The 17,332-nt window shown below is 61.7% G+C and overlaps 1 protein-coding gene across 4 annotated transcripts in view; it reads left to right on the top strand.

Moving 5' to 3' along the window:
* The window catches only part of DPP6 (dipeptidyl peptidase like 6), an 841,237-nt gene that overhangs the window by 818,398 nt on the left and 5,507 nt on the right, over positions 1-17,332 (top strand). For all 4 annotated transcript variants that reach the window (XM_082692922.1, XM_082692925.1, XM_082692923.1 and 1 more), the window contains exons 18-22: positions 2,748-2,846; positions 7,148-7,217; positions 8,774-8,968; positions 14,108-14,162; positions 16,541-16,652. In XM_082692922.1, coding sequence (XP_082549048.1) covers positions 2,748-2,846; positions 7,148-7,217; positions 8,774-8,968; positions 14,108-14,162; positions 16,541-16,652 — 531 coding nt within the window. The remainder of the gene's footprint in view (positions 1-2,747; positions 2,847-7,147; positions 7,218-8,773; positions 8,969-14,107; positions 14,163-16,540; positions 16,653-17,332) is intronic.

The following is a 17,332-nucleotide window of genomic DNA, read 5'->3' as shown; positions in this document are numbered from 1 at the left end:
AGTGAGCGCAGGTCTGGGCAGCGTGCGTGCGTTGCCTCCTGATCCGGGCGTTAGCGCAGTACTGACGCGCGCTGGTCACGAGCCCTTCCAGCGCTGCACGCTTTCCAGTCGGTGTAATGAAGTGTGCTTTGGTTCTGTGGCGGGAAGCGGGGGGGCGGGGAAGCCTCCCATGGTGTCAACTCTTCCTGCTCGAGAGGCCTGGAACACGCGGGAGGGACCCCCCACCCCACCCAGGCCCTCGCAGCTTCCTGTCCAGCGGATCCTTCTCGGGGCCGTGGAAACGGGGCCACGGGGAGTCCGGGAGAAGGACTGGGGTGGAAACCCAGACTCGGCTTCAGGGGAGATACGTCATTTCCGGAGTATGGATTGGATGTCTACATCTGTGCGGGTGACTGCAAACTCGTGTGGTTTTTCTCTGAAACGGGACCGAGCACTGAGGCCTCGGGTGCTGGAGGTCAGGGAAAGGCAGTCAGGCAAGAGACCACACCCCTTACCGCTGTGTTCAGAGCGGGTACCCAGGCTGGGCTTCTATTTGTGGATGTCATGTTTGGCCTGAGGGAGGAGCCAGCAAAGAAAGTTCCAGTCATGGGGGTCAGTGACTGTGCCAAGGTCCTGTGGCAGCAGAGACTTGGGAAAATGTGATTTTCCTGCTCTCTGCAGAGCTGCCTTCTAGACTTCTGCCCTACCATTGGGACGAGAACACAAATAAGAAGTAGTTCCCGTCTCACGGACCAGCTCCTCTCCCCTGGCAGTGCCCTCCCACAACACTGCTAAAGGGCTGAGGGCACTAAATGAGATGTATTTATTTATTATTTTAGAGAGAGAAAGAGAGAGCACAGCGGGGAGGGAGGGGCAGGGAGAGGGAGAGAATCGCCGCCTCGCGCAGAGCCAGATACGGGGCTTGATCTCACCGCGCTGAGATCATGACTTGGGCCAAAATCAAGAATCAGACACTCAAAAAATTGAGCCCCCCCGGGCACCCCATGGATGAGGGCATTTAGACTCAACAAAAGTGAGTGTTATGTGGGCTCTCTGAGGAGTGCAGGCAGGGCTGTGGGGCAGGCTGAGGGGCACGCCCGCCACCCTGGGCCAGCGCCCCTGCCCCAACTTGTGTGCGTGACCCCGAGGTACAGTGTGCCCTCTCTCAGCCACATCTCCAGGTCTCAGGGTTCAGGTCATCTGCCTGGACCTCCCGGTATATCCCTTGCAGACACAGTGTCCAAACCCACTGTCTACAAAGGACACCATCTCTTGCCTGCCACACAATGTTCAGAATCTTCCATGGTTTGGGTCCAGCTTAAGGGTTTTTTTATTTTTAACTCTCTCTACTTGAAAACGAGCATTACTGTTTCCCCCACGCCCCCTTTCATCAAAGCTTAATTTTCAAATATGTATCCAGCAACTTGTAAAACATTTTTGGTTTTGTCTGTTTGCTCATCGCCATTCTGGAACTGTCCCTGTCCATGAGCAGCTGCAGGACTTTGCCGGCCCCACTCACAGACAGGCCCTCAGGTCCCTGGTGGCCGCGTGTCCTTCAGAGAAAACCACTCGGTGCCCGAGTCCCCTGATTCTGGGCCATACTGGGCCTCCGTGCGCCGTCATGGAGTGACTCATGGTCTGTCGTTCTGAAAGGGAGTTGTTTCGGGAAGCTTCCCCGTTCCCGGAGCGCTGCTTGTGGTGGGAGTCCGCTCGGGCAAGTATTCATGAGTGTGTCAGAGCTATTTCAGGAGCCAGAGCTGGAGCTCCTTGACGAACGGTTTCCGTTTCTAGTGGGCCACTAGGTGTCCCCATGCGTGGGCTCCACATGAGAAAGGCCGGGTGGTTTTGGTTACGGAGCAGATGGTGACGGAGGAGGAAGGGCCTCTGCAGCAGGAAATCGGTGACGTGGGCTGACGAGGGGCGTACGAGGGGCGTCCGTGCCGCTGGGGAAACACCGCCCGGGCTCACTTGCCCGTGAGGACCCAGCCCAGGCTATGCCGTCTCCTGCTAATTTGGAGGCCAAAGGGCCGGTCCCGCTGTGCTGTACCCTCCGGCCCCCGTGGCTTTAGGGCCAACTGGTAGGGACATCCAGATTAGGGTGTCCTAAACCAGATCACATCATGAGTCGGATAAGAGATCTGAATCCACTTTTCCTGCAACATTTGAATGAAGAGCGCACTCCAGCCTCCACCCTCCTTGCCTTCTGCGGTCATTGTGGCCGCTGGGTTTGGAAGGTCATCCGTCCTAACAGATATGTGATGTTGGTTTTCTGAAACCAGCAGTTTGGGGATGAAACAAACCCAGACCAGGACGCCTCGGTGGCTCAGTCAGTGAAGCGTCTGCCTTCAGCTCAGGTCATGATCCCCGGGTCCTGGGATCGAGCCCCGCATCGGGCTTCACGCTCAGCAGGGAACCTGATTCTCCCTCTCCCACTTCCCCTGCTTATGCTCTCTCTCTCTCAAATAAATAAAATCTTAAAAAAAAAGAAACACCCAGCCCTATGCATGTGAGTGGAGGTGCCATGGGAACCCCAACCTGTGGGCGGTGGAGGGTCTACCTGAGACGGGGGAGAGAACCCTCCACCTGCCCAAGCCCCTGCCCCGAGAACAGGGCATCCCTCTTGTCTCAGTTTCCTGGTCTGCACAAAAGAAATAAGAACCATCCCCTCCGGGCCTGACGTAGGAAATTGCAGGCTGACCCGCAGGAAGGCCCGTGGCTTCAGTACGTGATCGCTGAGTCTGAATGTGCCGATTTTCTTTCTCTCTTAGAAATGTTTGATCTAGAAACAAACGAGCGAGTACAGAAGGCCGTACGTGACCGACAGATGCCCAAGGTGGAATACAGGAAGGTCGAGGTTGATGATTACAGTAAGTGCCGCGTTGTCCTCCTGCGAGGGAACGCCCGGAGGCCAGCAGGGGACTGCAGTGCCCTGCGGCTCCCCCGCGCCCCACTGCCCGGCCTCCGGGCTGGACATGCACCCCAGTCCGCGCGGTGGGGGGGGGGGGACTCGGGCAGGGCTCATGGGGGAGCGCATCCTGCCCTGGGCCTGCTGTGCTCAGAACCAAGACACCCCTGGGGCAACAGACCAAAAAAGCAGGGGAGCATGGATGTCTGTCCTCAAGAGGCTGACCGTAAATGAGGTCCCAGCCGAACTTCTCTCCTTCGGGGGAAACAAGTCATGTCACCATCCAGAGGAAACAACCTTCCTCAGAAATTTCTTTTCTGTTCGTCTGATGTTTTCCTGCTTCATCGTCTAAGCTCCCGGTGATGCTCATGGCCGAGGAGGCGTCCTTGGGACTGGAGAGATGGTCCCGCGGAGGGCTGGCGTGCCGTCACACCCGAGAGCACCCCGCACTTGGCCTTTCCTTGTGTCCCTCTTTGTCTCGGGCTGTCCCTTCTCTTTACGAGCACGGACGCTGTGCTGGATCCCCGGGCCCCTGGCCAGAAGTGGACTCGTGTCTCCCGGGGGGAAGCCGAGTCCTTGTAGCCTCGCTCCCCCTCTCGAGAGAGGGCCGCCGGGGTCAACCCAGCCCACCCTGGCAGCCTCCCTGCCTGCCAGATGTTTGCCCTTGGAAACCCCACGTACACAGCGCCCCCACACACATCTGTCTTCCCCCCAGAGCTCTGTCCCTGCTTTGGGGGGCAGCACCCTTCTCTCAAACAAGGTAGGCTCCAACCTTCATTCAGCTCTGTCCACCCATCACTCGGCTTCTCAAAAAGCTTTCCTCTCCTGGGCTGACTCGGCCGGCCTAACCGTCACTGCTGGAGCTCTTTGTTGAAGGCGAGCAGGTCGCCAGGGGTCGACAGAGAGGGTTGAGATGAAGGAGTGATGTCTGAACTGCAGGGGTGGGGGCGGGGGTCGTTGTGCCCCTGCCTGTGTTGGCCGCCCTAGCCCATCCCTGGAGGCTCCTGCCCTACCGCTCCCTTACAGAGGGGCAGTGGCTCCTCACCTGGGCCAGCAGGCCCAGGGGCATTAGTAAGCATCCCCTTGTAAGAAAAAAACACAGCGACCTGACCGTCTGTGACCTCCCAAGGTTAGGAGCCCAGGCTCACCCCCATGAAACAGAAGCAGAGTGACCCAGACAGTGTATATGGCCGAGAAATGCCCTGGAGTTCAGGACAGCATGAGTGGACTGGCGTCACCTGAAGGTTCCCAGGAAGGTGGGACTAGGACAGGGTCCTTGGAGTGGGCTTTCCAGCGGCCGCAGGAGGGGAGAGTGCTACCCGGGAGGGAACAGCACGAGCCGGCGCTCACTGAGGAGAGAGGCCGGAGCTGACCTCGACTCAGGTGGGGGAGAGTCCCCACATGTCCGTGGACCCACAGGGAGCGCTCACTCAGAAGCACCTTCAGTCCATCCACAGGCTGCTGGCCGAAACACCCTGGTCCTATCAGTGGGCCCTGCCGAGTCTGTGTTAGAGCTTGTCTCCGCGGTGGTGAGCTGGGGTCACGCACTCACTTCTGAAAATTAAGAAATATGGTGCGTGCCAAATCCTGACCCTGCCTCTGAGCCCCGAGGCTTTCTCTTTTAAAAGACCCCAAAGGTGATCCTCCTGATGAAGGAGATAAATGGGGAAGGGTCTGGGGGCAAGAGAAGAAACAAACTGGAAAACCACACATTTGCCCCCACCGGGAGATGGGGTGAGGGCCCTGGGGGTCTCTTGCTGCAGGTCCAAGGGTCACTTTCTCCCGGGTCTCCACGAGATGCGCTCAGATTCCGCAGGACCCACTCGGCCCGGAGCCCTGGGCAGCTTTGGGCGTCCAGGGAGTGACAGGCCCAGTGGGGGGCGCCCAGGTAGCGGTGTGCCCAGCAGGGGGCGCTGAGGCAGCCGCGGGCCCAGCAGGGGGCGCTCATGGAAGCGGAAGGCCCCACAGGGAGCCGTGGGCCCAGCATGGGGCACCCAGGCAGGCTGATCGGCCAGAGCCGGAAGAGCAGTAAACCAAAGGACAGAGCTGCAAACGAGGGGGCAGAAAGCTCACAAGACCAGCAGAGCATGAGGACTCACGGGAGCCGCGGGAATCCCAGCTCTGAAGGCCATCGGGAGACACAGGGGCACACCAGCTAGAAGCACGGGCGTGCGGCCCGGGGTGGCAGCAGCTCCTGACGGATTCCCCCGAGTCTCGGCTCGTTTGTCTTAGATCCCACCCCTGTCCCTGCTGCTCCGTGAAGAGAGCTACGCTGGGCAGATCGGGGGACCCCTCCTATGGAGGGCCCGTCAGGGACACCGCCTACCCCAGGAGCAGGTCCGAGGAAAATCTGGGCGGCCCCCACAGGGCGCAGCTGGGCAGGGTCCACACGGACCCTGGCGTCCAGTTACTCAGAACAGACTCATTCATGAGAACCTTAAACTGCGTGTTTCTCCTTCGGTAGGGAAGAACCAAAAGGCAGGAAAACGGGATGATTTTAAATTGACAGGGGGTGGGGGAATGATGGAGGGAGGGAGGAGTGGGAGGACAGGACGGCTCATCACACGGGCAAGCAATTTCCACACTTTGGTTCCGACCCCTGCTACCTCCCAGGTCTATCTACAGACCTCGAGACGGGCTCCGACATTTCTAGGCTCCAGAGCAACAGGACAGCGTGGAGTTCATCGTTCACGCTCATTCCCACTGCACACCACAGGGCCCTTGCACAGGCTGTGCGGCCAGCCTGGAGGCCCTCTGTGGTCAGACTTCAACTTCCTGCCCCACCCCCAACCTCGGCAGTACTTTTTCTGGAACATTCCGCCACATTTTCCCATGTCCGTTGCTTCCTATCGCAGCCAGTGAGGCCAGATCATATTTCTTTACAAAATTCTTCATCTCCGGGGCCCGCTGCTCTCCTCCCCACGCCAGTCCACACACGCGATCCCAGCAGTTTCCCAAATCCTAACACCGTCCCCTCCGAAAACGCAGACGAAGACCTTTAGAAACAAATCTTCAACTCTCCACCCTTGCCGTCCGAGTTCCTTCCCGTGCGAGGTTTCCTTGCTGGGTGGGTGGGATATGCTCGCAGGTGCTCGGAAAGCAGGCGTGTGCGGGGGCTGCCACCGGAATGTCACCCCTCTGGGGTCACGGTCTGCGAGACGTGCTCCTCCCGACCTGTCTGGTTATGTTTTATTTTTTCATTTCATGCCACCGGAGGCTCAGGCTTTCCTTCGGGAAGCAGTCCGTCTTCAGGAAGGGCTCCCGGCCCTGTACGCAGCCAGTCGTGGCCAAGGTTGCCCGCGGGCTTATCAGCGGCAGAGCGCAGCCCAGACCATGTTTTATGGATGTTGCATGATAAAGTCAGCCGCCTGCCTCTCTGCCGGTCCCTGGGCCATTGATCCAATTTGCAAGCCATTAACATTCGGCCGGAATCAGTAATGAGAGCCTGGTCGAAGCCGGCGGCAGAGCCCGCCCCCCAGCCTGGGATGTATCCGTGGTAATCGTGGTGAAAAAGCTACTAATTCCAATTTAATTGCTAATCTGGGCTGTAGTTAACATCAATAAACAATTTCTAACTTGGGCAGGAAGGTGTGTTTGGGGGGAGGGGGCAGAAGACACTGGTACGGAGCCCCCTCCCTCCCACACCGGGTGCGCGGCTGCCGGGCCAAGATCTGAAGGAGCTCGCGCCACAGCCCCCTCGCGGAGCTCTCGCTGTCCCCCGGCGGTGGCTTCGCGGGCAGTCAGGTGGCCGGCACCGACCTGCACACGGCGAGGCCGCCCCGGCTCCCAGCCTCGCCCTCTGGGCTGCCACCCGTGCCCCGCTCTCATCCCGTCCCCATCCCCGTGGCCCCCCGATGTCCGTCCCCACTGAGTTGCGTGTCTCGGCACCGCTGCGGGCAGAGACCCGTGGCGCCCTTGCGATTTCATTTCTCCCGGCCTGGAATCCGGCTGTGGAGAAGGGTTTGCAGCCTTCCAGGCTTCTCTGGGTTTCAGCGCCCTGTTTGCAAGCTTGGGTTTAAGCTTCAGCTGGAGCAGCCCAGTGTCGAGGTGGCTGGGCGATTTGCCTGAGGTCCCTCGGCAGGCCAGAGTCGCTGAGGTAAAAGTCAGGGCCAGCCCCGGGGTTGTGGGGGCCCCCCAAGTCCCCTCCAGAGTGTCCTCCTCCTGGGGCCTCCACAGCACTCCGTGGCACGCCGGGGCCGGCGCCCTTCCTTCCTGGGGCGCACTGCGCCCTGACGGGCCACCCTGTGTTCTGTTTGTGCCTAGACTTGCCCGTCCAGATCCTCAAGCCGGCGACCTTCACCGACACCGCCCACTACCCCTTGCTGCTGGTGGTGTGAGTACCGTCGCCGTCGCCTCAGGGAGCTTGCCTGGGGACCCGGTGACACCATGGGGACCCAAGCGGAACTCTTCAGAGAAAGACGAGCGTGCGGAAGGAGGCTGGAAAGCAGATCGGGAGGCGGGCTGGGCTGCCCGCCGCAGTCAGGGCTCCTGACGACCAAAGACGGGGGGCCCCGTACCCCTCGCCACAGTCCACTCGTGGTCCGAGACCCGAGCAGGTCTTCCCAGGCGGGCGGCGCCATCGTGGCTGTGAACAGGCTCGGCCAGGCGGGGCCAGGGAGGCTGGGCTGGGAGCCCCGATGGGCGCGGCGCGGAGGCCCCCGAGGGCGCACGTCCTGCAGGAGGCGCAGGCCGAGTGCAGAGTCCATGCAGGCACAGCAGGCACAGCGGGCACGCGGAGGGGTTTTTAAGGGCAGATGCCACCCAGATGTGCAGCACGTCCTGTCTTCGCCTCCGTGTGTGCTCTCTCGGGGCGCGGAGCACGCGGGGGGCTGAGCTTGGCCACGGCCTCCCGGTAGCAGCGCCCACGCGCTTACCAGAAGGCGGTCGGGGCAGAGCCGCGGCGGCCGCGTTGTCGCAGGACCGCGGGGACAGCTCGCGCCCGAGTGCGCGTCACAGCACCAGACTGAGCCTGCTCCTGGGCCCGGGGCTTGGTTCCCCGGCAGCCCACGGAGCCGCCGCAGAGCTGCCCCCAGCTTAGACCCCAGGGTCGGTTCCGTCCGCCGTTGACTCGCTCCCCTCACTGTCGGGCAGGCTTAGCCGTGGGCCGACAACCATCCGCGTGCCTCACACGCCCACACACACACGCCCTTCACACACATCCCACAGCCTTCATACCCCTCACACACATACGTCTCACACACCCCTTCCACACACACCTTTATGCACGCCTCACACACCTGTCACACACACACCTCACGCACACACACACCTCACATACACCTGCACACAACACCGTTGACACCTCACATATATCCCTGCACACACACCCTTACACACTCTTCACATACCATCCCTCACACCCCTCCCACCGCACACCCCTCACACAGCTCTCACACACCCGTCACACGCACACTGCTTACACATCCTTCGCGCACATACCTGCATCCACACTCATCACAGACACCACCTCTCACACCCCTTGCACACCCATCACACGTAGTTACACACATCTCACACCCACAGACATGCCCTCTCGCCCTCACGCCCTCGGTCCCTGGGGAAAACAGGACGGCAGGAGCAGTGGGAGCTGTCGCCTCCGTGGGCCGGGCCCGGCCAGCGCGGTCGGCGGGCTGGCTCTCGGGGCGGCGGCCGCCCGTTGCTGTTGCCGCGGAGAGGCTGGTGTGCTCGTCTCGGTCCGACCAAGAGGGAAAAGACCTCAGAAGTGTCGCCCGCGCCTCAGCGTGGCACCCGGGTCCCCATCCCGGCCGGCGAGTCGCCGGGGACGAGGCATGGCGGGCGGCCCGTCACCCCTGCGCGGGGACCCGAGGGACACGGGCATCCGTGGGGCCGGCCGCTCGCCGCAGACCGAGGCCGCGGGCTCTCTTCCAGGGACGGCGCCCCGGGCAGCCAGAGCGTGGCCGAGAAGTTCGCGGTGACCTGGGAGACGGTGCTGGTGAGCAGCCACGGCGCCGTGGTGGTCAAGTGCGACGGCCGCGGCAGTGGCTTCCAGGGGACCAAGCTCCTGCACGAGGTGGGGCGGAGGCTCGGCGCCCTGGAGGAGAAGGACCAGACGGAGGCCGTGCGGTGAGGGTCCCCGGGGGCGCCGGCGGGAGGGGCGGCAGGGGCTGGGGGGACCCTGGTCGCGCGGCCGCTCGGTGCGTGGGGCCCCCCACGATCTGCTCACGCTCACAGCACTCCGCGGGTGATTCCAAGGCGGCCTTCTAGTAACGTTCTCCAGAGACTCTTATACTAGTTTCTGCCGAGCCGCCGGGAGCTCGTGTGTGGACGAAAACAAGGTGCCAAGCCTGTGGGTGGGACCAGCTTGGCTCCCCATTGCCGTGGTCACAGGCGCACACACACGCGTGTGCACACACTTACACACGCACACACACGTCTTTGCCAAGCATCACAAGGGAGAGAGCGGAGAGGCAGGGAAGACGGGAAACGGGGTTGGGGGACAACAGGAGTGGGACAGGGAAAGGATCCTGGCCCCCCGGGGGTCGCTCAGAAAAGCCCGCTTGGCCCCAAAGTGTGGCCCGTCCTTGTCTCGTGTCGCCGCGCATGCTGGCCGCTGAGCAGGGACCAGCAGAAGACAGAAGGAGGCTGAGCACTAGGGGACAGATGCTCAAACGATGGGAGTTTCATTGTTGTCCTGGAAAAAAGACATCAAGAGCCCGTTCCCGGCCGGCGCCGGCCTTCGCGCCCCGCGGGCAGGGAGGCTTTTCACGGTCCGCCGGCCCCAGCCGCCGAGAGATGTTGCGGAACCGCTCGGCCGGTCAGCGGGCTTGTGTCTGGGGAACCCACGGAACGGGGCCTCTGGTGACGACAGTCGTCTTCCCTGCGAAGAGGGGCGCGGGACGCTGGCCCTCGGGCACGGGGACAGGGTGGGACACTGTGTGCAGGTGACAAAGGCTTGTGCCCTGGAGGGCTGCGAGGAAGCGTGCTGTCCCGTCCCCGCTCTTGCCGTGGCTCCGTGCTTTGCACGTCGGAAACATTTCACCTTCCTGACTTGTGACGTTGTTTCTGAAAAGGTCGGGGACCCTGTGTGGGCTGAGTTAGGTCATTGTAAGTGGGTGAAGCAGTGCGTGAGCGGAGGGCGGTCCTCTCTATTCTAGGCCGTCGTGAGCTGGTGGAGGAGACGAGGCGATGTGCCCAGGGTCCTGTCAGAAAATACAGGGGAGGGGCAGCTTCTGGGGGCCGGTGGTCGGAGAAGGGTGTCTGTTAGGGGGCTTTTGCCTGGGAGCTAACACACAGGCAGGCAAAGTCAAACGTGGTTTTAAAATAAGCAATTATACCGGCTCTGGAAGTCCAGAACGAGGCCTCGGGGTTCAGCAGTCCCCCCCAAAACCCGGGCTTTCTTGTCCCTCTGCCCAGCCAGGCTTCTCAGCCTCCTCCAGAGCCGACTCTCCTCCTGCTCGCAGGATGGCTGCCAGGAGCACCTCAGTCCGTGCTGCTTCATTCACCTTTGGCAGGTTGGGGAGGGAGCCCTTTCCAGAAACTTCCAGAAAAGAAGGGAGGAGCTTCCCCAGAAGCACCCACCAAACCTCCCCTTACATGCCCCTGACCAGTCCAGAATCCAGGACCCATGACTGGCCAGAGAGGTGTGGGCTGTCACCCTGAGACCTAGGGGGTCCCCCCATGTAGCTGGGAACGGGAAGAAAGGTGGACAGTAGGGCTCTAGGGTTCTGTGGGGGAGGACAAGGTGGAGGCCAGGTCAGCAGCCAGCAGTGTCCGCCAAGGAAGGCTTCTTAGGGAAAGGGCAGGGGACCCGTCGGGACTTGCCTGTGGGGGTGGGACTTCCATCAGCGGCGAGGGGGCTTGCCCTGCGAGATGGAGGCAAAGCCTTCCTCCCTCGGTGCCCCCCCTCGCCCACCCCGCTCTGGCGGGTCCTGTGGAGCGTGGGGCACAGAGCGCCTTGCCCCAGAGGCCCGGGCGGAAGGTCGCAGCGTCCTTCAGGCACACCGGCAGCCCGCGCCCCTGCAGGTGCTTGGCTAGGTCTGGTCGCTCCCCTCCGAGCACGGGAACAAGACAGCAAAGGGTAGCTTCACACTCACTGTGTTTTCTAAAAATAAGGAGTTGATCTGGCCATCTGTTCAAAAAACGAGGCAGAACCTGTTCTAGAAAGACAGGAAATAGCATCAACGTTTAGACCACCGAGGCTTGCAAACACGAGGACACATAAACCGTTGAAAACCTTACAGCCTTTTTAAGACGTGCGGGAAGCTGAGGTCCCGATGTCTCAAGCCACAGAGCACTCGACCAAGCTTTATTTAGGGCCTCTGTGTTTTTATTTCAGAAAGAAATAACCCAGTTTCATCAGAAGTTTAAGAAAACATGCGGCTGGCGGTGGTCCCCAGCCCATTGTGTGACTGTCCCATCTTCTCCCGCCTCCGTGCCTCTGTCCCAGGGCCCACGGGTCAGCAGCCTCACGGTGCTGGGCCCCCCGCCCCCATCACACCGAGAAGGACAGAAGCACTGGCCGTGTTTCTCCCCTCACCCTCGTTGGCTCCTCTTTCTTGCCAAATCCAGCCTGGGCTGTGAGCTTCCCCCACTTTGAGGGTGCCGTGGCCCCTGTGTCAGCTTGGGTCCCCAAGAAGGGTGCCTGGGTTGGATGGGGCTGTCTGTGAAGGGTGCCAGGGCATGGGTGACACCAGGCTGCAGGGGACTCTGCCACTGTGCAGGGGTTGGGGGGGTGGGGGGACAGAGGGCCAGGTGGGAAGGGGGTCTCCCAGGGGCAGTCAGGTTCTGAGAGCCTCCACCAGGGTGATGGGGAGCCCGTTGTTAAGAGAGCCAGTGGAGGACCCCATGCCAGGCCACCCAGGCCTCGCTGTAGGGCCCCGCTGTGCTCGGTGGCTGGGAGCACAGCTTAGGTGGCACAGACACCGTGGAGGTTTCTCTGAGCTTGTCCCCCCGCCTGAAGACAAACAGCTCCGCTCACCAGGACCTTGTGCCGCCGCCCGTGAGATGTTCTCCTGACCTCGGTCTCACCCACGCTGACCGGCTCCTGGCTTCCCTGCGGCCGGCTCAGCGGTGGCCACAGCAGTCAGCAAGCAGGTCTACCATCACGCTGCATCCCCATGCTGGCCCCCTTCTGCAGGAGACCGTGCTTCTAGAGGGCTGGAGGCCTGTGCCCCGGGGCCTCTGCCGACCAGCGTGGAACCGATCTCAGGATATGCTCCGTAAAGCTAAGCACATGACGGACTCACTTTGGCTCTTGCTGGCCTCAGACGACCCCAGCAATACCAAGTGCTCCCCGCACATGAAATCGGGCTCTCCTTGATCTTGGGGTTCCGCTGTTCACCAGAAGACAAGTCACCACCTGGGAATTGCTTGGTTTGTCGGCAAGAATACAGGTACAAGATGACAAAACTAGTTGATGTTGGAAAAAACAACCACCCTTGGAAGATTCCGGAGTACCTTATCAGTGAGGGTCAGTATCAGGATTTCTGGCATTGACGTCAGGAGGCGAGTCGCTCGGTGATCAGAGGAAAGGGTCGCCGAAGGCCCACGGTTCCGCGGATTTGGAGGGCGGAAGGCTGAGGGTGGAAATCCAAGCCATCTCGCAAGTCGGAATGGAGCCCGTCGTGGTACACGTGCCTCACTCCTCGCTCCGTGGTCCCCACAGACCGTCCCTTGGCTTTGCTCCTTGTCCCTTGGCTTTACAGACACGTGACTAATCTCCAGTCTTTATGACGCTCCTCCTGGGTCTCTGGGTCTGTCCTCTTTCAAGGACACTGGTCACACCGGGTCAAGGGCACGGACTTCAACCTCTTCTTAACTACCTGCATCTGATGGCCTTATTTCCAAACACAGTCTCACTCTGAGGTTTTAGGGGTCGGGACTTGACCGTAATTTTCGAAGTTTGACCGGTAACCACTGTTGAAATCAGCAACAACAGAGTCCCTTGCCCTCCCCCTGCCCCCTCCCGCCAGGCCTGTCCGGCAGAGGCCGCCGTGCCCAGCCCTCCGTGGCCGGAGCACAGCTGTCATGGCAGCACGAGGTCATCTCCCCGCGGGGCAGGGGAGGACTTCACCATTCTGCGCCCTGACCGTGTCTCGTTAGATCAGTATTGGGGGGAAGGACCATGGGGACGCGGCTCACTACGGAGCAGGTCGCTCACCCCGTGCCTCACTGTCATCGGCATCTTTCAGTTCTGGAAGTGTTGCTCTGTCTTTCTCTTGAGACTCTTCCTCTGGACCTACTCGTGGTCTCTCCCACCCGTTCCCGAATCTCGCTCGCGCTCCTGAGAGCACTTGTGCTCAAGCACAGCATCTTCCCGTCATCTGCCGATTCCCACCTCCTCCTCTTCCCTGCTTCTGTGGGCCTGGTGGCCTCTAGGCCCAACTTCTGACATTCTCTCTCGACCTTCCTCCATCAGGAGGTCTGGGACAGCGTCGCTCCTAGCTGGGGAGGAGGGCTGGTCCTCCACGTGTTGGCTCTGAGGACGTGGTACCCAGAGCGTTAGGCTCAGTTCCGGCCGAGGGGGGCAGTTGTCAGGGATGGGCCGGCTCCGGCCAACCAGCACAACCCAGAGGACAGAAGCAAGGGGATGGTCCGCAGGGGCAGGAATGGGGGGACGGGGCTGTACGGGTGGCGGAGGGCGCACACAGGAGGGAAGCAACTTGCAGAGTCCCGGGAAGCAGCTGGTCATCTGCCGGCCGGTGGCAAGACCCCCACTGCCGAATTAGAGTCCAGAAACCAGAAAGGTTCCTGCCATTTTGTGGGGATACAAGGGACGCCAGAGGAGCGGTAAGAGGCTGGCAAGGGCGAGGCAGGCCCCGGGCGGCTCCGGCAGGTCATCCAGCTGCTAGCGTCCGAGGCAGGAAGCACAAGGCAGGGGCCCCTGCGGGAGTTGGGGACAAAGGACACGGCAGGTGCGGTGAGAGCCCAGCGCCTGACTCCAAGCCCCTTAGCACAGAGCCAGGGTCTGCTCTCCAGGCAGATCCCAGAGGACCCTCCCAGAGTGTGGGGCGGTTGGGAGTCCCACGGTCCAAGTGAGGAGCAGATGGTAGCCGAGGACAGGGACCCCGCAGCGCCTGGTCTCTGGAACGGCCCGGGCTGCTTTGTAATCCCGGCTCTGGGTCGGCAAATCGAGGGACCCAGACCGTTCTCACCCGGGCCCTTGGAGGCCTTCAGTGTGGACTTACTGCCCGTGTCCGTGCGCTAGGAAAGGCCATAAGCCATGGGGTGCACTCACTCCCCCTCTCTCTTTTGGCCTTGCAGGATGATGTTGAAGGAGCAGTACATCGACAAGACGCGCGTGGCCGTGTTCGGGAAGGTGAGCCGGCACCGAGCTGGGTCAGGGCACCCCCGTCCCCGCCCCCATCCGAGAGCCCTGCCCAGCCCCATCACCCAGCCCTGACGGGATTTGTCTGGGAGGTCTCTGGTCTCGTGCCGTGAGAGCGACGGCTCTGCTAAAAGCAAGAGGCTGGACGCTGACAGATCCCAGCAAGGGGCCCCCCCTCGACCCGCTCAGGCCTCAGAGTTTCTGTCTCCGTGTGTGCAAGGGAAGAATGAGAAGCCATACCCCGTGAGAGCACTTCCTTAGGTCTCTAACCCCTTTCTTAGGGAAGCCACGGCACCTGGTGTGGTACCCCAGGAAGCAAGGGCGGCAGGGGTCTTTATTTCCGTGTATCTCCATGAGCAGGACCACATTAATTTACGGGTCTGCCGGCACGGCAGGAGGGAAGGAGGCGGTTCCCGTTCCGCAGGGCGGCCCAGGGCCACGGGCTGGAGGCCCAGGGCTGCGAGTCAGGCCCGTGGGGGCAGCAGGCCCAGGCACACGCCCCTCACCCCCGTTCTTAGCCTGAATCTGTGGCCTCTTGATCGCAAGGGAGTGAGGCACAGACCCGGCTTCCCTCTGGGAGCCCTGTGGGAGCACAGGTCACCTCACAGTGACCTCATGGTGGGTGGAGGCTTGAAGGCGTAATCCAGAGACGACCTCTTAGGTCATCGCCCCAGAACCTCCACGCCCAGCGTTCTCAGAGGGCCTCCTGGGGCCCCTCCGGAGGTGAGGGCCCGATGGCTTCTCTCTTAGGCTCAGGGACAGACCAGAGCTTGGGCACAGAGTCCTAGAGGCTCTGTCCCCGTTGGCGGGGACCACTCAGTGCCTGTGAGGGGCTCGGGATCATTCGTGGTGTGACTCTGCGTGTCAGTGTTTGTCACACGCTATGCCCACACGGGACGGGTGGATGGCCGGGCCAGGCCAAGGCGGGGACCCTCGGCCCGGGTCTGTCTCTGGTCAGTGCTCGCTCCTCCTCAAACGCACACGTAGCCTTTCCAGACCGGCCTCTCTCGCCTGGTAACTTAGGTCCGGGTCTCATGGCTCGAGCTCTCATTACTTCTCAGCACAGAATATCGTGCCAGGAGCAGCGCCTGCGTGGACACTCAGCTACTCCTGGGTTTGGGCATTTGTGAGTAGAACTGGTGTGACCCTCCAGGCACAGGTTTTTGTGTGCGTGTAAGTTTGCAGCTCCTTTGAATAAACGCCGAGGAGGGTGGTTGCTGGATCACATGGTAGAGTGCGCCCCGTTTTGTCAGAAACCGCCACGCTGTCTTCGACGGGGCTGCCCCATCCGGCGTCCGCACCAGCCGGGAGTGAGGGGTCTTGGGGCTCCCCATCCCCGCCGGCGTGTGGGGTCATCAGTCCACAGTTTTTTGAAAACCAGTGGTAGGATGACATGTGAGGACCTACCGATTCCGTTGACAATGAAAATCATAAACTAGAAACTAAAAAGATGCTTTTATTGTCATTAAGACAAGATATCCCTGTTCTGTGGAAGGAACGGCATGAAATGGTAATGAACTAGCGCGCAGTCTGAGGGGTCAGCCCCGCAGTGAGGCTGGCGCGGCAGGGCCGCCCCGTCACCTCCGTCAGGTCTGTGGCTTCTGCACGCTCGACCCTCCAACCCCAGCACACACACATGCACGCACACACACACACACCTCAGTATACACACACACTCCCGTGCATACACTTATGCACACATACTCCCATTACACACATGCACACACACCTGTGAATACACAAATATGCATGTGCACACACTGTCCCACACACACAGCCTCTTCAACAGCCCCAGGCCCCCAGGAGAAAACACCTGGTTCCCTTGCGGCTCTGCTCCTGCCCCTTCCCACGTCTGCTCATCACAGCTTCCCATCCGTGTCGGGGGAGGGGACACACCTGAGCCAGGCGGCTTCAGAGGTGTCCATGGCAGATCACTGGTCAGGCTGTGCCCTCTCTGGACGGCCCGGGTGAAGCAGGGGTCTTGTTTGTCAGCCCCGAGCTCAGGGCACTATAGGAATGAAGGAGCTGCCGTGTCCCACGCCCGCGTGGACGCCTTCTCCGCTCACGCTGACGCGGGCATCCTGGCAGACAGGTGCCGGGGTCCCCTGACACAGGCTCCTCGTCGACCCTGCCTCAGGATCGCTTTGAGGGCCTGGCCGTCATCTGTACGTTGCCTGACATGGGGCCCCGAGAGGAGAGGCCGCGTCCGTGTATCTCGTTGGGATGGAGTTGGCCTTGCATGGTCTTCACGCTCTACCAGAAGCGACGTGATGGCGGTGGCCGTGCGGAGTCGCTGAGTCACCTCTGCGTGGTTCTCCGGGCGTCACCGACGTCCCACCCACTCACCCCCCCCCCCGTCTCTCTCCCAGGACTACGGCGGGTATCTGAGCACCTACATCCTCCCTGCGAAGGGGGACAACCAGGCTCCGGTGTTTACCTGTGGCTCTGCTCTCTCTCCAATCACGGACTTCAAGCTCCACGGTAAGGGTCATGAGGCCACCGGCCCGGCCCCGTGCTCCCCTGTCACTGCGCTCCCAGCTGCTGCCCCGCTGCGCACACCCGCACCAAGGGAAGGCCACTGGGGGCCGGCGGCTAACGAGTGACCCGGAGAGAAGCTGGGTCAGGGGAGAGAGGGCTTCAGGTCACTACTTAGATGGAAGTGGTCAGCCCACCGATGCCTGTGTGTCCCCTTCCCGACACAGGAGACCCGGAGCGAGGCCCTGGCGTGGGGGGCCCCTGCTGGGGCAGCAGCCTTGCGGGCGTGCTGGCGGGAAGGGCCTGGCTGCTGTCCCGCAGGGGCCCCGTCCCCTCTGTCCCCAGAATTGGGGCAGGGGCACTGCTCGGGCTCTGTGTCTGGGGCCTGGGGCCTGTTTGGGCAGGGATTCCCTGAGGAGGGCCGTGGGGGGGGCGGTGGTGACCGGGTGGGGGCCTGGCAGCTGAGCTGCACTCAGCCGCCTCCCAGGGTGCAGGTGGCACACGGCCAGCACCGTGCCTGACGAAAAGGCAGGAGCCAGAGGCCTGGGACGGGACATAGGACGGGGCCTGGGACGGCAGACAGGGCGAGCGAACACGGGGCAGGCCCCGCGCGTGGGCACCGGACCTCAGCCAGGCGCCACCGTGGCTCTTTGGGCTCACTTTTGGGATTCGAGGCTTCCCACACT

Source organism: Mustela nivalis (genome assembly GCF_964662115.1).
Source record: "Mustela nivalis genome assembly, chromosome: 12".
Classification (NCBI taxonomy): Eukaryota; Metazoa; Chordata; class Mammalia; order Carnivora; family Mustelidae; genus Mustela; species Mustela nivalis.
Note: the sequence above shows the minus strand (reverse complement) of the source record. Positions and strands in the feature narration are given on the sequence as shown.